Source organism: Phalacrocorax aristotelis, chromosome 6, assembly GCF_949628215.1.
Source record: "Phalacrocorax aristotelis chromosome 6, bGulAri2.1, whole genome shotgun sequence".
Taxonomy (NCBI): domain Eukaryota; kingdom Metazoa; phylum Chordata; class Aves; order Suliformes; family Phalacrocoracidae; genus Phalacrocorax; species Phalacrocorax aristotelis.
The window spans coordinates 42,185,902-42,210,100 of NC_134281.1; the positions used below are offsets into that span (position 1 = coordinate 42,185,902).

Sequence of the window (24,199 nt, forward strand, 5' to 3'; positions counted from 1 at the left end):
TCAATATCTTGCTAATTAAACAACCCTGACCTTTTGTGAAATGCCATAGGCACTAATGTGCATATGGAATTTACACAGGCTATCAGAAGTTTAGCACATGCTGGCTTAGTGAATAATGTCACAATACAAAATGAAGAGATATTTTTTTCTAGAGGTGTACTCCAGGCTTTAAAGAAAACCTATTCTGTGAATAATTGTTGAGGGAGAAGATTTCTTTAGGGTAGCCTGAGCATCAGAAATGAAGCTCAGTCTGACTGTACTGACTTTTGGTTGAATATAATGATTTCTGCTTGTTAGTATCAATAGACAAAAATAAGACACTTCTTCAGATGTTGAAATGAATAAAAGGGTGCAAGAATTCTTATTCTGTTTCTCCAAGTAATGGCTTAAGCACATATACCTAAATAGGGAACCTGCCCTTCAAATTAGAATCTATCGTGGGAGGCTTTCTGCTTTAAAAAAAAACCCAGAAAGTATTTTGTTGTATGATGGAAGTCTTCAGAGTCCAGTCCTGCATTGTTTTTTACTGTAGTATAAGATATTTATAGGTTTGGTAAATATGCTTTAAGTCTCATCTCAGCTCCTTACTTAGTTTTGTAAATTAAAATAGTCATCCCCCTTTTTTTGGGAAGATTCCTGTTTGTTTTCCTAACAAAGGATGTTTTAGGTCTGTCACTTATTTTACCTTCGTGTTTTGAATAGAGACCATGTAAATTTTATTCCCTACTAAAGCAAATTTACTAAGTGTCTAAAAAAGACCTATAATGAGATTTTACACCTTAAGTGTTCCTGAAATGTTGGAAATGTGCTGGGAAAAAACAGGAAAGATTGTGGAGTTTCATTGCTCTGACAGTGGATTTTCGCAAATGTGTGTTATGTTCCTGCACAGATCCAGCTGCAGGTTGATCCCAGAGAACAGAATTTAATAGCAGCTTTGTGAGCTTTTGAGTGACTCTGCCAAGCAATAAGAAGCTCTTGTATTCTTATTTTCCAAAGAGGGAAGAATCTTTTTTCAGATTTTTACAAAAAGACTTCTGCTTCTGCAAACACAGTATATGTTTAACTTTATCCTCAGAGTGGCATGATTAGAAAGCTTGTGAGCAGAAATGTGAATGTGGTAAAGGCATTTTCAAAATTAAACCTGATGTTACAAAACATGAGCTTAGTTCAGCATTCTGCAAAGTCCTTTTGACTTTAATTCACCGTGAGCAAAATAAAGCATGTTTATGGGTCTGAGCAGGGCAAAGAGCTTTGATTTATTTCTTCCAAAACGTAATTGAGATTAAAACACTCTTCTTATGTGTGTTCAGTATTTTTTTTATTGGACATCTTAAGCAAAATTACAGCATTGCTGTACTCTGCATAGAGGGTAGCTCAGTGGATTAATGGTTCGAATCCCAGGTTACAGCTCTCCCACTGGGTTCAACCTTGAGGTGGATTTTTCTTTGTTGAGAGAAATAGATTGTTAGGCTTGGTGGACTTTGCAGCTGGTGATAATCGCTGTGATGAAAGGGCTGCACCTTTGCTTAATGTATTGGGGAAAAGTCCTAAATTGGCACAGAAACTAGGATGAAAGCTCTCACTGAGGTGAGGGTTGAAATCGATGTGTGGAATTTATAAGCTATTGCTATTAGGTTGTGGCGTTGCAAAACTGCCTCAATTAGAGCTGATTCCTGGGACCCAGGAAAGTCTGCTTCTTGCCACTGAATGTTCCTGACTTGGGAGCAGCCTGGGTGACAAACACACATTTAAATTTTTCTTTTTCTTCTTTCTGAGTGTCTTGAGAGCAAAAGGGAGCAGAGCAAGAGGAGGAATCCACAGCAATTTTGCCCATATGATCCATTGCAGGACTAGAATTTGGAGTACAAATTAGATTAAGCTATTAAAAAGCAGGATGATTTTTCATATATTTTGCTTGGCAAAGCAGGTTGATTCCAGAAAAGGTATGTGCTCTTTCCTCTTTTTGCCACTCTGCTCAGAGATAATACCCAAATGTCCATGTGAAGCCCTGTTCACAGGGTTACTCTACCAGTGGTGCTGGATTTTTATTCCATGAATAGGAAACCCTGCAAGAGGTGACAGTCAGTCATTTCAAAGTTTCTCAGCATTTCCATTAGAGCTGTAGAGCTTATAAACAGTGGACTAACAAGCAGTCTACCCCTAACAGTGCCGGAAACCTCAGAGAGCATCCTTTGTGGTTTTCATATCTGTGCACCAGTTTTCCTCTCTTACACTGTAAATCTGGGCTGGCTCCATCTACTGAAGTGAGTGGGTTTCAACTGATCAAAGTAAGAGTGGAATTTTTCAGGAGGATGGTAGTTTTTGAATGTGAAGCATTACAGATATGACAGGTTGGACCAGTGCTGTTGGCAGTGTTAATGTGGTATATGTGTGTGATGAGAGATAAAATAATCATCTGGACTAAAATGTCTCAACAGACACCTGAGAGTTCAGGCTGTTTTAACAGTGCTAACTGGTGATGTGTTTGCAGTGTACCCAGTTTGATTGCTTTTAAGGACTAAACTGTGACTACTGTATGGCATGCAACATGTAATATTTCTTTCCTTTCCCAACTGCTTTCTATTACATGCCCAGGGTTTAGACCGCTCCAATTCCTGGGTAAACACTGGTGGTCCAAAAGCAGCCCCATGGGGATCCAACCCCAGCCCAAGTGCAGAGTCAACACAGGTGGTGTCTTCGGTAGAGGTTTTTCTGGCTTTGTTTTCTCTGATGTTTCCCTGTAGAATATCTTCCTTTCAGTGTATACTCCGATTTTGGTGGTTTGGTTTTTTTTTTAAATTTATTTATCGTTGAAAACTTTGAGTTTTATTTTATAAATTACCATCATCTCCCCTTCTACCTCACCACACTGCATGAAAAACCTCAAAATGCGTGAACGTGTCCCCTTCTTTCATTTCAGTGGTTGCTGGTCTGTGAAATGTAAATGCTGTGACTGCTTTTCTTTTCTTTTTTTTTTCTCTCTAACACTAGTTTCAGCTTCAAGTGGAGCACATTTCTAAGTGGGAACATTAATCACAGCTTCATAGTTTTGTCCATGTTTGCCATTTCTTTTGATGTTGTGAACCATTTTGCCGTTTTCATCAAGCATTTAGTATTCATCACCAAGTAATCCTTCATGACTGTTTGAGTGGAATATTGTTAAACCAAAATTGGTACACATGTAAAATTCTCTCTTAAAACATGTAAATTGAGTGCTGGAGGCAGCAGTGACTTGCTAGGGCCAATTGTATCTGTTCTGTGTTGCAAAGTATGAAAACTTTATAGCAGCTTCAGTCAGAAAGTCTTAACTTATTCAGCCCCTATTGCCTGCTGCTTTCCACTGCATGGTTGCCTTGAACGTACCTCTCAACTGTACCTCCTTTCAAGTTTATTAGTCTTCCAGAAATATTTAGTCTGAGTTCACTTGCACTCAAGGCAAATTATTTCCATCAGAAACAGAACTTCAGTAATTTTCTCATTCCCTGTGCTAGTAGCAGTGTTGCTGTGGGGTACATCCCCACATACTTGGTTTCTGGTAGATTGAGAGGTATGGACTGAAATTGTAAGTATAACCTCCTTGGCATATGCATGTTGATAAAATACAATGATGAAAAAGTTTCATGCTTTGCAGCATTAAGTGTGCGTAAGAACATGCAGTTATTTAAATAGCCTGTATGTCTTAAAACAATTAAAAGTACTGTCATTTTGTTTAAAACAAACCTGTAAATGAGTAAGAGTTTGAGAATGCATAAAAAGGTGTAAAGGCAGTGAAAGCCTACAGTTGGAACAGTTATTTTTGTAAACTTACATTGTCCTTGAGCTGCAAAACCCATCCACAGCAAACTTTAATGTCCTGTCATCATTCATTCATCTCCACTCCGTAGGCTACGGATCGAAGTTGTAATCGTATGTCTTCGCACACTGAGACGTCAAGTTTCTTACAAACATTAACAGGACGATTACCAACTAAAAAGGTAGATTTCAGTGAAGACAATTCATATTGTGGGGCAGGGAGGTCAAGTCATTCTGAAAACATGATGCAATCTATTCTTTTATTTATAGCCTGATTTTTTCCAAGGTCATTAGGAACTACTGTTGGTTAACACCTCAATATCCAGGCTGTAGTGAATATGAAGTATTCTGACAGAGTTGAACTGGGACGAATAAAATGATCAGGAGTAGCTTGTCTGATTTCATGTCCATTCTGCTTGGAGCCAGTTTATTACTGGCTTTCAAAAATATGAATAGCACTGTCTAGACATGTAACTGATACATTCTTGTGTTCAAAATTATAATGTGTTAGATGGCTAGCATTACATATGTGTGCTGAACTCAGTTATATAGGTGTTAATCCAAAGTGAATCCAGAAAGTGAATGGGAGTCACTTTGAAGTACACTCCCTTAGGAGAGATGAGATCCTACTAAACAAGTCAGAAAGGCAAAATGCCTGACTTTCTGTGTAATGAAAATGTGATCACTGACAACATCCAGGCTGTGGGTCGGTCCTCCTGAGAAAAGAAGGCAAAAAGCTGTTCGTTAGTCCCACATTTCTTTCTTACTGTTTTAAGTTCTTTCTCATAGTAAATATACATCTTTGTACAAATTGCTTTATATGTCCACTTTTTACTCCTTTTTCCTGCAAAAATCAGACCAGGCAGAAAGGTAGACTTTTAAACTAAACTAATTTGAGCACCAAACTTTTTTTTGGGTGGGTGGAAAATTCTTTTGACACTTGAAATTCAATTTTGGAGCAAGACGCTGTGAAACGTTTCTCACGTCACATATCATAACATCATCCTTCATTGTTAGTTGGGGTTTTCTTTAAGGGATGCCGCCACTGCTGTCATGTTCCCAATTATTTATTTTGCTTAACCTCATTGTTTGCCATACTTTCCGTGGACCGTGCTGCCATTTCTCATGTGGACTGTTTCGTGAGCTGATCTTGAGGCTCGGACTAACTCTGAATTTGAATCTGTAGCTTTTTCATGAAGAGCTGGCCTTACAGTGGGTTGTGTGCAGCGGGAGTGTGCGGGAGGCAGCCCTGCAGCAGGCCTGGTTCTTCTTCGAGCTAATGGTGAGCAAACTGGATGCACCTGGCTTATTGTCTTACAGTTTATAGTTTAAAACACGAATGGCAACAACTGCAAGTGACTTTGTTGTAATTTATATTCCTGTAGGTGAAGAGCATGGTGCATCATTTGTATTTTGCTGACAAACTGGATGCGCCAAGAAAGAATCGTTTTCCTGAGCGTTTCATGGATGATGTAACTGCTTTGGTCAGCACGATTGCTGGTGATATAGTCTCTCGGTTTCAGAAGGTAATGGCAAACAGTTAAACTGAACCCCAGTCAGAGCTCAGGCACCAGATCTCCTGCATGTTTGCTGGTGCCTAGACCAGGACCTGTTGTTTAAAAACATGCAGTGTGCTCTTCATTTTCTTTGCTGTTTTTCTCTTCCTTCTCTCTAGGATACAGAAATGGTTGAAAGGCTCAACACCAGTCTCGCATTTTTCCTCAATGACCTGTTGTCTATCATGGACAGAGGATTTGTTTTTGCTCTTATTAAAACCTGCTACAAACAGGTGAATGCAGATAAATATTATGACTTAACTGTGAACTATAGCAAGGCCTATTACTCTTATTTTCTTTAGACAGACAGAAAAGTATAAACACAGAATTCTGCTATTCAGGTCGTCTTAGAGAAAGCGAGTCATTCTCAGTGGTGATTTAGAGTTTATAGCCTTCTGATTACAGTCTTAAATGTGAATTGGGAGTAATTCCCTTGAGTGAATGGACATGCAGCAGGAAAGAAGAATTATTCCCTCTGCTCACCACGTTCAGAGTTATTGAACCAAAAATCAGTAGGAGGTTTTGTGAGGGAGCTCAGACTATTATGGTTTGTCAGTGGGTCTCTCAAGGGCACGTTGACCCTGTATGATATTGATCACCAAGCTCCCCTTTCATCCTTCTGAGGATGCAAGGTCTCCTCCCCCATAAGGAGGGGTCCTGTGTTATGCATTGGGAAGCTTATTTACAGTGTTGTGGCAGGGAAATCACCTCAAACCATAAAGTTTTTGTTTGACTACAAACATCCGTGCTGACATTGTGTACAAAGGAGATGACGAGCTATCAGGAGCTTAGGCTTAGGCTTGTTTTTGCTGCAGAGTCTAATACATTTTATATATGGGGCAAGAACATGAACGACATTTGAGCTTTGTCTACTGTATATTAGCCAACCTGCATCTTTGACCTGTTAATGCCTCGCACTGTGTGGTCCTGCTTCTCACAACTCCCTACTGAAATCAATACACTGTGGCTATCATATGTGAAGCACATAGTTGTTCATTTGCTTATGTAAATATGGCTGGTATGTATACATGTTGTATTGATTATGTGCCCTTGGCTAGGATGTGTATGGCAACCTGCATATCAGAAGTTTAATCTGTAGCACAAAGAAGTGATGTGGATGTGACCACTTAATATCAAGCTCTTCAGTCCTTGCATTGGGAGTGTTTTCGGGAAGCAGTTCTGGGGCAGGGGGGCTGGTGCTGCATTTATACTCTCTTTTGGTGCTAACTGCAATTGTATGGGCTAAACTTGCCAGGTGTCTTCAAAGCTGTATTCCTTAACAAACCCAAGTAACCTGGTATCTTTGAGGCTGGACTTCCTTCGCATCATTTGCAGCCATGAACACTATGTCACCTTGAATTTACCCTGCAGCTTGCTCACACCGCCTGCATCTCCATCACCATCTGTGTCCTCAGCAACTTCTCAGGTACACTGTGACGAGGACCCTTTGTGGAAGTGCAAGCTGAGCTTTGTTTTGAGGCTTAAATCATATGAGGCAGTTGTATCACCTGTATTTTCAGTCTCTGCTTGCTAGCATTTTTTGGAAGTGTTTATTTAGAAATTAGTTTTTCCTGCCACATAGGTTTTGACTTCTTTTGATCTCTTATTATTGAAAAAAGGATGTCCATATCCCTATCCTCATAGTGACCACACATATTTCTGCCCTTAGGCACCTAGTCCTCCGCTCCTATCTTGGACAAACGTTGAACATAAATGAGCCATTAAAGAAAATGCTTTGTCCAATGTTACCCTTTTCTTACAAAATAAGGGTCTTTCTAGCATGCTGTAGCTTAGCCCGAGCCTGATGAGAAAAAGTAATTTGAATTAGCAAGTGTGTCGTTCAAGTGGATTGATTAGTTGTAAAATTACATAAACTAAATCAAATTAAAGCCATCTTAAGCCTGAATAAGACCATCCATACCTGAGTTAAAAGTTTAACTAATCCACTTTTAAAGGTTATTTGGCTTGACTTCCCTAAGGCCTGTCCTGGAGCTGGGGAGGCAATAACAACAAACAGAATTAATAGAAGAATTCGTGAGCTTGCATGTAATGTAAGTAGATATGCCTAGATCCAAACAAAAAAGGGAAAAGGTGGTTTATGTGAGACTGTCTTTAATTCTGAAGACTCCTTCTAGTGTATTTCCTAAGCTTTGACTCTGTGTTCCAAGGGGCCTCATTATGCAACTTCTGAAACTTGATTTCTTTCACAGAGTTCTGGGTTCTCCACAAATGTCCAAGACCAGAAGATTGCAAATATGTTTGAATTGTCTGTGCCTTTCCGTCAACAGCATTACTTGGCTGGGCTTGTGTTAACAGAACTGGCTGTCATTTTAGATCCTGATGCAGAAGGGTAAATCTTTAAATTCTTTTTTTCCTAAGTTGTCGTGGTTTAACCCCAGCTGGCAACTAAGCATCACACAACCACTCACTCACTCCCTGCTTGGTGAGTTCGGGGAGAGTATTGGAAGGGTGAAAGTGAGAAAACTCGTGGGTTGAGATGAAGACAGTTTAAGAGGTAAAGCAAAAGCTGTGCCCACAAGCGAAGCAAAACAAGGAATTCATTCACTACTTCCCATGGGCAGGCAGGTGTTCAGCCATCTCCAGGAAAGCAGGGCTCCATCACGTGTAATGGTTACTTGGGAAGACAAAACACCATCACTCTGAAAATCCTCCCCTTCCTTCTTTTTCCCCCAGCTTTATATGGTGAACATGATGTCTTACGGTATGGAATATCCCTTGGGTCAGTTGGGATCAGCTGTCCCAGCTGTGTCTCCTCCCAGCTTCTTCTGCACCCCCAGCCTGCTCGCTGGTGGGCTGGGGTGAGAGGTAGAAAAGGCCTTGACTCTGTGCAAGCCCTGCTCAGCAGTAACAAAAATATCCCTGTGTTATCAACATTATTCTCAGCACAGATCCAAAACATAGCCCCATACTAGCTTCTGTTTAGAAAATTCACTCTATCCCAGCCAAAACCAGCACACAAGAGTTTTCTGTAATTCCAAGCAAATGGTGGATGCAAAACAAATTCTGGCATGGCCAGAATTGATGTAAATTTGTGAGCCGAAGAGTTAAGAAAAGAGTTTTTTTAAGAACCCTCTTCTTTCTCCCTGCCCTTCGTATTTCTTACTTTCTCAGCCCTGACTCTGTAAACATGATTTCAGTCACATTTTTCCAGCTGAGAAGAAAGGAAAAAGATTCCTGCCGGAGCCGCCAGCTGCCACAGGGGCACTACTGGAGCTCTAAGAGGAAAATCGCTTTTCTCAATTGTAACAAGAAAATAATTTTCAACATTTAGGAATTCTCTGTTGCTGGTGGTTTTAAATGTTAAAAGATATTTTGCCTGTGGTCCTCCCAGCTTTTTTTAAACATAAATGATGCATTGATGAGGCCCCTGCAGGTTAGATAAATAAACAGTCAAGCATGCAGAGTTTGTTGGTAACTTGCCTGGCTTGTGCAGCAAATAATTTTCTGAAGTAGGAGTGTAAGCTGTAGCCCTGACATTGAGTCTGTTACTTGTGTTATTTAGGGCTGTATTCTGACTTCCCTCTTTAAAATGGGTTTCAATGAAAATTATTGATTGCTTCCACAGTCCTAAGTTCTCTCGCAGGCATTTTTCTCAAGGTGGACTCAGAAATATCAGCCGAGTCAACAAATGCTGATGATTCATAGTTAATTCTGCCCCTTTACCAAGAGGTCTTAGGAGTTGAACATTCATTCTGTTTCCTGTTGGAGAAGAAAGTGATGCCATAAATTAGAATATTTTCTTGTATATGTACATAAGACACTGCAGTCCCATTTGTTTGGCCTGAAATGGAAAAAGCAGCAAATCTTTACCCATATACAGTGTCTGCAGAAATCCTTTTTGTAGCATAGGAACATCCTGCTCACTGGTTAGAAATCAGGTCCTGTCTCTGACCATATTTGCCCTTGTTCTTCACAAACTTTCTGTTCTCACCTACCTGCCTCTTGAGCTATCTCATGTTGCTTATTCTCAGCACTTAAGCTTGGGCCAGCATGGTAATCTCTGCCCAGCTGCACAAAGGACAATTCAGCATGATGTTGCTGGTGTCCACTGGGGAGACAGCTCCTCTCTCAAACCATGTCTAGACAGAAAAAGCCCACTGATACCAGGTCAGCTCTGGAGATGCTTTTTGATCAAAGCTCCTGAATTTTGGTGGAGTTGTATACCAGTAATGCATTTGCTTTATTGTTTTCCAGAACAACTTGTAGCTTGCAATTTGTTAGCTGTTCTCAGGCTTCAGTCTTCTGCATTTGCCCTGGTAGATCCACCATTAAAGTAAACCTGTCTGTTCAGATCTGCTCTTCCCTTGCCCTTGAAGGCTTTTAACAGTCATACAGTATCATCAGCAGGTCATTAGTAAAGGGTTCAGACATGCCTGCCATTAAAATGTTTGGCTCCCACTTGCAGTATCCTGCAGCAGGGGTGGAGAGGGATGTCCATCTACTTGCTTATTGTGTTAGAACTTTGCCTTAGGTCTTGATAGGTGATATAGAGTCATAAATGTATTCTGTCCTTGCTCTTTTTGCTCCATTAGCAAAATAGGTTGAATTTTAGCTCACCCATTTTATAAGAGCTCTTTGGATTGAGTCGGACAGAAAAGACTACAGTACCCTGGTGCCTGAAGGTGGTGCCTTAGACAGATCCCTCTGTGCTAGGTGCTGTACAGTAACACAGTACATTACAGTCCTCCTTGAGCACTTGCAGTCTAAAAGACAAGACAACATGTGGATGAAGTAAGCCAACTGAATGTGACGTTTGCAGAAGTGGAGAACAGAGAGTGAGTCCAAGCAACTAGACCCTGAACAGATTGTCTCTGCAAGCAATGCTGTAGTGCTTTGGTTATTAACTCAGAATAATTATTGTTGCTCATTTCATAGTGCCCATGTTGCCCATATTGACTGATGTTACAGGATAGAAGTGAGACAATCAGAATTTGGCCCTCAGTATTCAGTTTTCCAGAAGTGTGCAGTGTTGACACAAATTCAGACCAGGGCTGAGATAACAGAGGGGACAGTTGGAGGGCGGAAAGATCAATTCTTCATTGCATTAGCAGCTGGAGAATTAGTGGGCCGTATTTCCTCCTCTTCGCTGTGGATTGATCCAGCACAGTACCTGCTCTGTTCTGGAAAAGTGAAAAAGAAATCCATGTAGCCCTAGGCTTGAATTATGCTGCTTTGTTTGGATGTGTTTTCCCTATGTGCAATTCTATGGCCTGTAGTATAGCTTCCCTTGAACTGTTAGAAACGCAACTCGGGTGCCACTCCTTCAAAATAATACAAAGACTTTTCTTTAAGCTAAATCTGAAGGAACCAGTCACTTAAATCAGCTTTCCTTCCAAGTTGTTAAGGATCTCGCTAATTACACAAACAAGCAATTGTAGGACCTCATTATGGCTTGATTAAAAAATACAGGAAAGAAGTGTAGCTACAATTAGCGAATGTCCTCCTAACCTGTACTGGTGTCCTTTAAATAATTTTAAACCCTCAACAATCTAGTGGCTTAAAAAAGCTTCTTGTCTTTTTTAACCAGAATTCAACTCTGCTTTTCAGGTAAAGTGGATACTATCTGAAATTCAGCACTTGTTTTAATACCTCAGGTCTGAACATTGAAGCTTATGTTTTGCTAATGCATTATGTATGAGCTTCCTTGGCTGCTTCATGCATGGGGTAAAGTTGTCTTCTTGGCCTGGTTTGCCTGCAGAAGCAAATAGCTATCAAGATACCTGCTATTTGCTCTGAGAGAGTTTTGCCTCTGTGTGGTGGCTGAGGGAATTGAAAGGAGCAGAGCGAGTTCTTGAGAGATTCAGGGGAGTTTGTGTTTTCAAGGCACGAGCACCGAGTAGGCTTACGCAGGGTGCCCTGCAAAAGGGGATGGTGCTTGGGCCCTGCCATTGTTTGCATCTTAGTAATGAGGAAGGACATTTTTTGCTGTTTTCCCTTCTACCCCTCCATTTCTTTGACAGTTTTTATTCAGAATTATGGCTCTGTAGTCTACTGTTTTGCTTGAGTAATTGCATGGGGGGTTGGGGAACTGAAGCAGAAACTTCCTGATCATTTGATAAAAGCAATGATCTGTCTTAGGACGACTTTTCTCTCTGTAAATGTCATTAAATGGAAACAAAAAAGAACACAACAAATAATTTTACTAAACTCACTGTCCTCTCAAGTTTCTCTCCCTGTTTTCCATATTCTCCAAATTCTCCTAATTTTAGTCAACTTGATACTTGGTCTTTAGTCAACTTGATACTTTAGCATAGCAGTAGCTGGGGCTTTGTTCTTGTATGGAAAATATGAGAGTGTTCACATTATATTGGGTGTGCACCTCCACAAGATATTTTGGTACATTTTGTATGGCATAATGAAAAGCCTGCCATTTTTAAAATCCTCGGGAGATTAAAAAATATGTGTAATGGCAGTTTATGTGAAGTTAAAAATAAAAACCAGGGGTTTTTTTTAAGCCACTTAGTTACAAAGTATAGTTTGCTTTGAAGATATGAACTAATCTGCATGACCCAACTCTCTTTTAACAGTTTATTTGGATTGCATAAGAAGGTCATCAATATGGTACACAATTTACTGTCCAGTCATGACTCAGATCCGCGGTACGCTGACCCACAGGTAAAGGCCCGGGTGGCAATGCTGTATCTACCTCTGATTGGCGTGATCATGGAAACCGTGCCTCAGCTTTATGACTTTACAGGTATGTTATATTCTGTGCTTCGAGTTGATCTGCTCACAAGATTTGAGTGTTGAATTAAACAACAAAACTCTTTACTGTTGGATGAGATTGTTTCTATTTCTCAGTTATAACTTTGACATGTTTTCACATCTATTTCCTAAGCTACACTTGCAAAATATATCCTCAATGACTGTTAATACTCAAAAGCTGCATTTGCCTACTTGTTTGCTTGAAGTGAAAAAACTAGTGATGCATTTTAGTGTACATCTGGCTGGTGACTGTATATGCATAGCCAGCCTACCCCTGCGTCTCTGGTCTGCTTAAAAAGCCCCATGTACTGTACAATTCTCACAACAATTCCAAAGGATAAGCAGAGTTCCTTTTGTTCCTTTTAGTATGTGCTCTGTCAGTTCATTTCAGATGTGCTTTGCACAGTGTCCTGAAGAGCAGCAGAGGTGGATTATTTCAGATTAAGGCAAGGAGTCCAATCTGGAATAGTTTGGAATTTGGAGTTGTCTTCTACATACTTTGAGTTTTAATGACACAGTAAAACTATAAGTAAGAATTTGGAGTGAAGTGTTCAAAGGGATGTGGTCTGTTTTCAGAAGGGTTCTAGATACTGAGGTTGTGTAGGTTGCATTTGAAAATTGTTTGCTTTGCTTTGCATGACCTCAAATAATAGTCCTGTTTACTTGCAGGACCCCATGAATGTGATGATTTTCAGTTTGCATTCTCAGACAGTTCAATGAAATCAGCACTGTGGAGGGAGGCTGGGAAAGAAACTTCGAATTTGGGAATTAATGAGATGCATGTGTTTCTCGGCAGAGAGTCACAATCAGCGAGGGAGGCCAAGCTGCGTCGCTGTTGATGATTATGAAAGTGAGGGAGGAAGCATGATAAGCCAGACAGTTGCCATGGCCATTGCAGGAACATCAGTCCCTCAGCTCACCCGGCCCAGCAGTTTTCTACTCACCTCATCGGTACAAAGCCATCTCTCCCTATTCCTTGACCCTCAATCTGTGTCAACAAGCAAATATTTACACGTGCAAGTCCTGTGGGGCTGATCAGTGAGTGGTAGGGACTCATATCAGTTTGCAGCTGGGTATTACACAGGGAAGCAGAGGGTGAAAGACAAGGGGGAACAAATCACATTTGCATGTTGTTGTGCCTGTCTCAGGGTATAATAAAATGCCAAGTAGGCACAAAAATCAACAAACATCAGAAAATGGAAGGATTCTGTTTTTCTGAAACAATCTGATAAAAGCTCTGTGAAGTGCAATGGTCATTATGAGCTCTAAGCCCTAAGTAAAAATTCCTACCACATCTAAATCCCACCTAGCTGAAGACATATGTGGGCCATTTCCCCTGTTCTCTGCACAGGGAGGGAATCCTGATTCCAGTAGCAGGCAGGCCCTTCCATTTCTCCCTCCTCCTTTTACTCCTGCATGAGGACCCCATTCTGCTGGATTTTACCTGCACTCAAAGTGAAACACTGATACATACATGAGTTAATGAATGGAGCCCCTCTGCTTATCTGTTAAGCTGCTGAAGGTTATTAAATGCATCTTGAGGGAAGTGGGTAGTTGATGCCTGAACAGAAACTCATTCATATAATGTGATTCTTTTGGTTCAAATTGCTGCCTCGCTTTGTGGCTTGACTGTCTGTGGGCTCCGCTGAGCCGTTGGGTTGAGAAAGACAAATGTGTATCTCCTGCTTGTTAGTGAAAAAAGTCTATTCACCTTCAGTTCCTATTTGGTAATTATTTAGGCTGAGGTGGTAGTTGGTGCAGATCCTTTCAGTGATGACTGAAGTGTTTGGATGTGAAATACAGTGTGGCAAATGTCTTGACCTGTCTATTTTAGAGTGGCAGGCAGCACTCCACCTTCTCAACAGAATCCAGCCGCAGCCTTCTGATCTGTCTCTTGTGGGTGCTCAAGAACGCAGATGAAAGTGTCTTGCAGAAATGGTTCACAGACCTGTCAGTGTTACAGCTCAATCGCCTGCTGGATTTGCTTTATCTTTGCGTATCCTGCTTTGAATACAAGGTACTGCTATATTGTTTAAACCTCCTGAAGTTCCTTCTAGGGCTTGCTATGGAACTTTACATTCCCATCCTTTATATGACTCCAGAAAGGCATTTCCTGCTCTCTCCTAAGTAGTTCCTGCATTCAAAATCCCAAGGCTAAGCACTTCTCTGTGCAGCCTCTAGCCTTTTTCCATGTTTACTTTTCAGCCATGCAAGTGTCTGTGGCTTGCTTCACTTCTCACATAGTTTGTGCTGCTTGCCATTCATCTGGGAATTGCTGCAGGGACAGGAGATATCTCTTGGCCATTTTGCTTACTATCAACAAGAAGGGTTTTCTGTAGTGGTGCTGGTGTCTGGGTAAAATACATAGCTAGCAACTAAACCGGTATTTCTTTCTTGCTGTATTTCTTTAGACAGGAAAGATATTTCGAGTTGTTAATGCTTAGAAAATATACCAGATTGCAAGAATCTTCCCCTCATGGTCTCATTTCAAACTTGCAGGGCAAGAAAGTATTTGAAAGAATGAACAGTCTGACATTCAAGAAGTCAAAAGACATGAGAGCCAAACTTGAAGAAGCTATTTTGGGAAGTATAGGGGCAAGGCAGGAAATGGTCCGAAGAAGCAGAGGACAGCTAGGTAAGTAAAGATATCTTCTGTGCTGTCCTTTTTTTCCAAAAACTGCTACTGCCGTCCCCAGCAGCCATCTGTGGTGTGGGATACTACCCATCAAGATCTTCAGACAAAGAGGCCCATAGAAAAAGCTTTTTGCAGTTTGCAGCATGCTTCACTGGGTGTGCAAAATCTCTAACTTTTCCTAAGTTCCATCTACAGGCAGTTTATCTGTTACTTGATTGCTTTTGTGTACATGTGATCATGTCTCATTTATGGAATGTTCTTGCTTGAACTTCTTCCAGAGTAGCATCCATTGGTCCACCTTCTAGTATGTCCCATACAAAGATCAGAGTGGAAAACAAACTGCCTGATCTTGCATTGATAGCTCTGAAAATGCCTGGATGTTTCCGCTAACTTAATGAGGCTTGAAATAGCCAGTAGTTTGGGTAACAAGCACCGTCTGATGATTTTTTACTGTTTATGTTGTTTGGGTAGAAGGACAGCCCAGAGGTTAGGACAAGAATCAGAACTGCAGTTTTGTTTCCTACTCTACCACAGGCATCCTGGTACATGTGAGCCAGTTATTGTGGGCTAAGTTGAATAAATACTTAATTTAATAAATATAATATAATAAAAATATAAATAATTATATAATATAAATAAAGAATATATTAAAGAATATAAATTTATTTAATATTTAGTATTTATAAATTATATTATATTGATTATAATTATATAAATGTATTATAATAATTAATGATATATAATAAATAAAAATAAATACATAATTAATCATTTCAGAGAGATGGGGACCTTTGGTGGTTTTTTTTCTTAATCTGGCTTGATTGTCTTTATTACTTGAAGTTCCCCTGCCCTCCCAGCAGTGAGAATAAAGACATAAAAGACTGTGAGGTGGGAAAGGGGGACTTGGCACCATCCTGAGAACATTACTCGGTGCTAGTTGAGGACAGCAATATCAGACTGCTGAGCATTGCCACACATAGGCTCCTTATGTAGTCCAAGGAAGGTGCTTCTCTTAGCAGCCCTGGTAGCTACCTCCCTGATTTGAGCATCTCGGTTGCCTCTCTCCATTAGCTCTATAGTGAGCTGGTGTGTGGAAGCGCACAAAGTGGTCTGCGTTGCTCATTGCTCAGCATAGAAAACCATTGCAAGTGATGTTGCCTCTCATGCCACTCAGCATTGACAGAATTAGGGGTCATGTAAACATCTTGGGTGAGTGCCACAGCCTTGGGCTCTAAGAAGTCATAGTTTGCTGTCACCTGTCACTTGTGAACAGATCTAGAGTTGTTACCTATGCAAAAAAAATTAGCACTAGGTGACTGCTATTGTTTTAATATCCTGCAGAAAGAAGTCCTTCTGGGAGCGCATTTGGAAGTCAAGAGAATTTGAGATGGAGAAAGGATATGACTCACTGGCGTCAAAACACAGAAAAGCTTGACAAGTAATTCTATCTTATCCTTCTACATTAACAATGTTACAGTGCCTTTGAGAACACAGGGATTCTCTCGCTGTAGGTCAATTCCAGCAGTCCAGTTAGCTCTCATGCGAGCAGGTTTGGGCCCTCAGCTGGAACAGGGCTGGCAGTGTGCAAATAGCTTTTAGTCCAACACTGCCCTATCTAACTCTGCTTTTCCACTGTCCCTTGCTTTCTTAGATTTTAAAATGAGATTTAAACAGACTGATAATTCATTACCTTCTTAAAACCCTGCAGTAAGCTGTAATTTAAAGATAAGATCCATTAACAGTATTCACAGATAGCATATATATCTCATGTCATATTTCCTTTATTCCATAAGAGCATTCTGGAGTTGTCAAAGCTCGCTTTCCTTTCCTGTCCTAATCCATCACTTTGTTTTTCCACATGTGCTGTGCTTTTAGAAGCCACAAACCAGCCAGGTACTGTAGCATTGGTGTGCAGTTCTTATAAATTGACATTTTGTACATCTGCAGACTCAGTCATCACAGCATTGTTTGTGATGCTTGGCAGAAGTTTTCAGTGTGTGTGTGCAACTGATTGGAATGAGCTCTTTTTGCTTATTACACCCATTTCCTTTAAAATTCCCTCTCTTGGTGTGGTTTAATCCAGAGGGCTCAGGAGTTGTCTTTAAGCTTTGCTGTGCGTGTTTTCTGTTTCCTCAATTTGCAACCTGCAGTCTCCATCCTCCCAGCAAAAGAATTGTTCTTAATCCTAGGAGAGCAATCTTAGCCCAAGTGAAGCTCTGAAGAAACTGGGGAGTGGGGTCCTCAGAGCCTGGATGGAGAGCAGGCCAAATTTTACCCTTGAAGATATTGACGCTTCCTGGAGTTGAAAGGCCATCTTCACAGCTTCTAATTGTCAAGTAGTGGCTTTTTGTATAAGACTCCACTCCTGTTGAGGCATTGGGAAAGCCAAATAACCATTGTGTTTCAACCTGCTAATGAAGTGATGTAGGTATAAATTTCACCTTGGCACAACTCCAGAGCTGTGAACAAAGTTACACCTCATTAAAATTTGGCCTGAAGAACTCGTCAGTTCACTGCTGGCACTGGGTATGAGCCCTCTCCTCTTCCCAGGAGGACCTCATGTACGTGTTAAACTGCTGTGGAATACCTTGATGGTCAAATGATGGTATCTCACCCCACAAAATAGTCTGCTTAGATAACTCCACAAATGTGTTTTTTAACCTATACTGCTCACTGTGGTCTGGGTCCATTACACTCTACTTCTGGCACTACAAGCATGTCCTGCATGTGTAGGTAGTCTGGCCCTTTGAAACATAATAAGCAAGACTTTTCATGCTGAGAATTGTGCACAGCTAATTGCAGGTGGCATTATTTTGTGCAGATGGTATTATACAGGGCCAGGCCCCAAGCCTTCTTATTCTTGAGCCTGAAAAGTAGAAAAAGAGTGTATGACCCAGCTCCCAGAGGAAGCAGAGTGTGGTAGGGGAGTGTTGCTGCAATACTGGTCCCAGAGCCAAGTCACCTGCTCTCCCCCTTGGTATGTATTTTGCTTTGATTTTGTCAGTTCCCAAGGGTCACGCTGCCTCTGAGATTTGGCCTGGCATGAATCTGTTGGAGAAGGTACCTGTGGTAGCGCAAGCCACAGTTGGGGTCTTTAAAGATACTATTGGATCTTTGCCAAATGCAGTTTGTGCCACTGAAATTAGGTGGTTGCTGCTGAATTCCTGGGGCCACTGGTGTGAGTAAATGGATGAACTTTGCAGGAAAGTGAGTGCCTGTCATATAACAGCAAAATTGTGTAGTTTTTCTTGGAGAGGAAGATATTCTTCAAGAACTGTAATATCATGTAGCTTAAATGGACAAAAATTGCACCCTCACAGTATGCACTCCATGCTACAACTAGTCTAGCTGCCAGGACGAACAGTACAAATACAGTAGCTCGTGTAGCACCACCTTGTGTCCATAGCCTATAACATAAAACCATATGTTCTGTTCCTGGTTGTGCTGTTGCATGCCTAACGATGCTACTGAACCAGTTTTGAGTTGGACTTTGATTCTAAACTGTTGTTGTGTTCCTGGGAGAGTAATGAAATGTCAGAAAGTAGTGTGATCTCTCCTGAGCATGATTAATGTAAATCCTGTGTAAGTTTGTATGTGTAAAAAAAAAAAAAACCAAGTCTTTCTTCCTGTCCTCTTAATGGATGCATTGAATATCCTTGTAGTGTTGTCCAGTAATAAATACATGCATTGTGACTGGGGTTTTTCTGCTAATGTGAAAATATTTTTGACTGGAAAATATGTAGGTCTACTTCTTAAACAGAAAATAATTTTATTGCTTTCTTTTCTCTGATTAGATCAAGGGCAGAGATAGAACATGAGGCACTTATTGATGGAAATCTTGCAACAGAAGCGAATCTGATTATTTTGGATACACTAGAGATAGTTGTGCAGGTAAGGATGATAAGAAAATAGAGATGTAATAGCATTACGATTACTTGGCCAGGCAGCAGTACGTTAAAAAAATCTTCCTGCTGCTCTTAACTGCCTGAATGCTGACAAAACTGTTCAACTCCTCTGCTAGAGTAGATAGGGTGGTAATGCCTCTCCTAATCTTCAGCCTATAACAATCTGGTTTAAAATGTCAATACCTTCCTTCAGACTTCTTGAAAGCTTTTCATTATTGTAGGATAAGACCTGGTTGTTGATAAAACTCAATAATGAACTATAAGAATTTCCGAAGTCTGCCCTATTCTAATCGATTCCTCTAGTTCCTTCCCAAATCTGCCTCAAGTCATCGGGTTCCAGGTTGGCTTCCTGTATCCATACTTAATTTGCACAATGCAGGGAAGTTTCCATGCTCTTTGGTCTGTGTGCACAGCCAGCTGTTTCCTCACTCACCACAGGTGAGCATGGACACATGGCAGTTTTGTCTCCTGCTTTCTGTACAAATGAAACATGGGCACAGGCTGGAAGTAGGCAATAGTAGGCTTACCAGCTCTGCCTCTGAGCTGCAGGGAGAGCCAAGAGTCCCAAGGGTTGCACCTTGCATCTGAATAATCCATCTAGAGCCCAGCTACAGGCTTTCCCTCCAGTAGAACATGGTCCCAAAAGGTCAGAGCCTTATCAGGTGGAAAGCACCATCACTCCACTGGCTTTAGCACATGGGTCAGGTTTTCATTACCTCAGGGTTGATTCAGAAATGTGACTGTTATGCAGGGTAGTTTCTCCATGCCAAAGGGCTTTTCAGCAGTTATTCTCCCTGCCACACATACACGTGGGATGTTCATTTTTGCTTATGCAACTCTTGGTTTACTTTTGACTGCAGACTGTTTCTGTGACGGAGTCCAAAGAGAGTATCCTCGGCGGGGTACTGAAAGTGCTTCTGCACAGCATGGCCTGCAACCAAAGTGCACTTTATCTCCAACACTGCTTCGCCACACAGAGGGCTTTGGTTTCAAAGGTGAATTCTTTGCAGATGCTATAATATATCCTGAGCAGCACTGATGGAGGATGGGGCTGTTTTCTTCCTTTGCATTGCAGTCACTTCACCAAGCATTTATTATTTCGTGCAGTATTGATTTTCAGAAAGTATGGTCTGGGGGTTGATAAATCCTGACTAGTTCTTATGATCAGTATCTGTATTCATGCATTTTGGGTTTGATGGCTGTATGCAAAGGTACAGTTCACACAGCCCAAGTGTGATGTGGGTTCCTGCTGGCCAGTGGTAAGCAGGCAGAGGCACCTAGACAGTAGGGAGCACAAAGCACAGGTGGAATTTAAGCTATATGAATCTCACTTAAACTGGATTTATTTTACTGGGCCCATAATTTAAACAATTTCCCAGTTTCTGAATAGCTCAAAGTTTTAAGCCTGAGTTTTTGGCACTGATATAGAACAGTCTAAGGTGTAGATGTAGGAACAAGTTGTGGGGGTAGGTAAAATGTGTTGCCTTCCAGTGCTGCCAATTAGTCTGCTTTTGCCTTACTGTAAAAGTGAAGTGATTAAAATTGGCATCGTTCCTTTCAAAACAGATGGGATTGGACTTCTTCTAACGCCAGTGTATGCTCACTGCTGAGGATTGCCCTGGCCTTTTTGTCCAAGTGCTTGTTTCTGTCCATCCAAGCACTAATTTTCTCGTGTGCTGTTTTTTCAGTTCCCTGAGCTGCTCTTTGAGGAAGAGACTGAGCAGTGTGCAGATCTGTGCCTGAGGCTCCTGAGACACTGTAGCAGCAGTATCAGCACGATACGGTCGCATGCAAGTGCCTCTCTTTACCTTCTGATGAGGCAAAACTTTGAGATTGGGAATGTGAGTATCATGCTGCACTTCATTAGGTTATTACATGTAAATGAGTGGGGACTGTTGGATGGAGCTCTGTGTATTCCTGTGAAAGAAAGGCTGCCAGAGGACTTACCATTGAAACAAGCATGATGTGCAAAGGGAATAGAGGTGTGCACCAGTGATGTGACTTTGCCTAACTCCTGATCTTGCAGTACCTCACACTGCTGGTCAGTGCATAGCAGGAGTGTCAGTCTTCAGTGTCAGAGTCCGAGCTGTATGTCCAGAATCTCTTTGTAGGCAAGCTGCCTTTCCTGTCAGTTTACAGAGAGATGCAGCGCCCTTCGTGGAACATCCACCGCAAGAGGTTCGGAACCTGTCAGTTTGGAATGTTTGCATACTCTTCAGATTGGACAGTTTGTGCTTGAGGGGCTGTTTGGAGGAACTCCCCTCTGCCTTGCCTTCATGCACCTCTAGGTGAGAGCAGAAACAGCCACACAGCCTTTTCTGTGGCACAGAAAAGTATATGTGTTTCCTTTCTGAAAGGGCTATGTTAGTCCAAGTGAGTTAGCAATGCTGGGATTTTGTTTCCATTCAGATCTTACCTCTAATTACATCTCAGCTTGATGCACCCATGTGCACTTTAAATTGTGAGGAGAATTCCCAGCCTTAACTCTTCCAGCTGATATTTTGTAGGCCCCCATGTAGCTATGTATCACAAAGTGCTCCCCCAGATGTCTTTGTTTACACTGCTTTGGTCACAGTCCAGCTAAGTAGCAGAACTAGAGGGACCCACTGTTTCTGGGCCCAGGGAGTGTTAGTGGGCTGATAGCAGTGAGTTAACAGTGACTCCAGTCTTTAGGCTGGACCAAACCAAAAGCGAGTGTCTAGAATAAAGCATCATCCTGTTCAGGGTGCTTGAGAGGAGAGCAGGGAGAAGGAGAGAAAACGAAAACTTTTGCAGGATAATTTTCACCTGGGACTAAATAGTGCAGTCATCAGATTATGAAGTCAGCAGCACCAGAGGTTTATTGTAACCACTGCTCTGTGACAGTCCTTTTCACAAAATGTGTGTTTTCTTTTGTGTATCAGGTGTCTGTCAGGAGGAGGGTGCAATGACAAGAGCGCTGATGTTGCGGCAGACTGCTGCAGTATCTCCAGGCTGTTGAAATAAAATAACAATTTCCCTGTTGCAGAACTTTGCCAGAGTGAAAATGCAGGTGACCATGTCTCTCTCATCCCTGGTGGGGACATCGCAGAACTTCAATGAGGAATTTTTGCGACGTTCCCTGAAGACTATTTTGACGTATGCTGAAGAGGATCTGGAACTTAGGGAGACAACATTTCCTGATCAGGTAGAAGAAATACCACCAGAGAAGTAATACGTAGTTCACTAACAGGTTGTTTTTAAACCTCCAACTATAGGTGGAATTTGCATATATTCCCTGAAGGAGTTACATACTTTTTTTTAATCACCTATTTACATAAAACTTCGGTTTTTGATTAATTCTGACACCAAGGTGCAAACATACAAAGGTTCAGAGCGACTGTGGTCCAAACAGCAGTATGTAGCTCAAATCACATTGCCAGTTAATTACAGCACTATATTTTTTTACAGGTCCAGGATCTAGTGTTCAACCTCCATATGATCCTCTCTGACACAGTTAAAATGAAGGAGCACCAGGAAGATCCAGAAATGCTGATTGACCTGATGTACAGGTAGAGTTTATAACCATTACAGTGTAGGGACAGTAGATGTCAGTGCTCCACATGGTGTTTGAACAAAGCTTTGTACCTACTCCACTTCCTGTATTTAGACTGTGAGGTGTTGTATTGCTGTGAACTTCGATTACTTGTTTTTTATTAGCAATTACTTTAAACTTAAAACTGTTTTATACTGCTTGCCATGTTTCACATTTCACCTGAAACCAACACAGCTATTTGGTGTTTGGTTTTGGACTCAGATGTTGCACATTTGAGCCCTTATAGAGCTTGTTTTTGGAGCAGTTCCAGGTCTTAGCGTTCATGGACCAATATGTACCTGTCTGTTGTGTTTGAATGTGGTGTTGTTAGGTTTTGTTTGGCATTTATGTAGCTTATCTTGGATAAAAGTAGTTCTGTTCCCCAGCAGTCTCTGACAATCTCATCCTTCACCTGCATGAAGACAACTCCCTGCTTGCATCAGGGAAGACTTAACGATCTTCCAGGACCTGCTTGCACAAAAGGCTTTTTGGTGGTCGTATATATGATTGTCTCCATATGCAAAAGATATTCTGGAGCCATGTTAAGATTCCAACTACCAAATTGCATGGTGTTATCTGCACAAATGGTCCTGAAGGCTTGTTAGAAGGTGGCAGAGATTTTGTCGTAAGCAACCAGGCAGGTCTGCTCTGATTGCCCCTCGTGTTTGGCTTACTACCAGTCTCCAAGTGAACTATGACTTTGGTCAAGGTCTTCAGCAGTTATCCATAAAAGCATCCTGTCATCAGAGGGTAGCTGGAGTTGCTTGCCCGCCACTAACTGGCTCAGAAATCTATAAAATAATCTAGGGTAACTTTCCATCTACATAGCTTCTTATCTTGTGTTTTTCTAGATAACCTAACACTGAGGGTGGTTGTTACTTAAGCAGAAGTAACTAAATGCTAATCACAGAGGTTTTCTTTTCAATTAGGATAGCAAAGGGCTATCAGAATTCCCCTGACCTGCGCCTGACATGGCTGCAGAACATGGCTGGAAAGCACTCTGAGAGGAGCAATCACGCCGAATCAGCCCAGTGCCTGGTCCACTCTGCAGCCTTGGTGGCTGAATATCTAAGCATGCTGGAAGACCGAAAATACCTCCCTGTAGGGTGTGTTACATTTCAGGTAGGAATTTTTCTCCGTAATGTACTTTTGGGTTGTGTCATCTGCTGGTGTGATACTGAGTATCTCCATGTGCCTGGTATTACTCTGCCTACATACTCATACTGCACTTAATCCGTTTTGGGGAGAGTCACAGAATCACAGAATCCCAGGTTGAAAGGGACCTCAGGAATCATCTAGTCCAACCTTTCTAGGAAGAGCACAGTCTAGACAAGATGGTCCAGCACCCTGTCCAGCTGAGTCTTAAAAGTGTCCAATGTGGCCAAGTCAACCACTTCCCTGGGGAGATCATTCCAATGGGTGACTGTCCTCGCTGTGAAAAATTTCCCTCTCGTGTCCAATCAGAATCTCCCCAAGAGCAACTGTGTCCATTCCCCCTTGTCCTCTCCATGTGACTCTTTGTAAAAAGGGAGTCTCCATCTTCTTTGTAGCTACCCCTTAAGTACTGGTACACGGTGATGAGATCCCCTCTAAGCCTCCTTTTCTCAAGGCTGAACAAACCTAGTTCTCCCAGCCTATCCTCATATGGCAGGCATCCCAGTCCTCTGATCTTCTTGGTGGCCCTTCTCTGGACCCCTTCCAGCCTGTCCGCAACTGTTCTGTATAGGAGGGACCAGAACTGTACACAGCACTCCAGGTGTGGCCTGACAAGCACTGAGTAGAGTGGGAGAGTGACTTCTTTATCTCTGCTGGTGATGCCCTTTTGTTACAGCAACTTCTGCAAATGTTTATTATGCCTGAAGACTGTCTTGGTTCCCCTAAGTCTCTATATCCATAGTACTCAGTGAATCCAGTTCTTTTTATTTCTCTGTTTAAGTCATGGGTTTTTTACCCTCTTTGATCTAATCGTTTTTTAGTGTGTGCAGTTGATGAAGGTGGTTCCTGTGACTAGTAATGTTAAGCAGGGCATTAC

At 41.6% G+C, this 24,199-nt stretch overlaps 1 protein-coding gene across 8 annotated transcripts in view; it reads left to right on the forward strand.

The window, feature by feature from the left end:
• DOCK7 (dedicator of cytokinesis 7) overlaps positions 1-24,199 on the forward strand; it is a 107,897-nt gene that overhangs the window by 67,757 nt on the left and 15,941 nt on the right. For 4 of the 8 annotated variants that reach the window (XM_075097378.1, XM_075097379.1, XM_075097380.1 and 1 more), the window contains 18 exons: positions 2,596-2,688; positions 3,885-3,974; positions 4,979-5,074; positions 5,178-5,318; positions 5,468-5,581; positions 6,604-6,774; positions 7,559-7,698; positions 11,897-12,066; positions 12,871-13,025; positions 13,909-14,091; positions 14,574-14,709; positions 16,051-16,147; positions 18,504-18,600; positions 19,475-19,609; positions 20,303-20,455; positions 21,622-21,780; positions 22,044-22,144; positions 23,097-23,289. In XM_075097378.1, coding sequence (XP_074953479.1) covers positions 2,596-2,688; positions 3,885-3,974; positions 4,979-5,074; positions 5,178-5,318; positions 5,468-5,581; positions 6,604-6,774; positions 7,559-7,698; positions 11,897-12,066; positions 12,871-13,025; positions 13,909-14,091; positions 14,574-14,709; positions 16,051-16,147; positions 18,504-18,600; positions 19,475-19,609; positions 20,303-20,455; positions 21,622-21,780; positions 22,044-22,144; positions 23,097-23,289 — 2,424 coding nt within the window. The remainder of the gene's footprint in view (positions 1-2,595; positions 2,689-3,884; positions 3,975-4,978; positions 5,075-5,177; positions 5,319-5,467; positions 5,582-6,603; positions 6,775-7,558; positions 7,699-11,896; positions 12,067-12,870; positions 13,026-13,908; positions 14,092-14,573; positions 14,710-16,050; positions 16,148-18,503; positions 18,601-19,474; positions 19,610-20,302; positions 20,456-21,621; positions 21,781-22,043; positions 22,145-23,096; positions 23,290-24,199) is intronic. The other 4 variants (XM_075097381.1, XM_075097383.1, XM_075097385.1 and 1 more) reach the window with 2 other exon arrangements.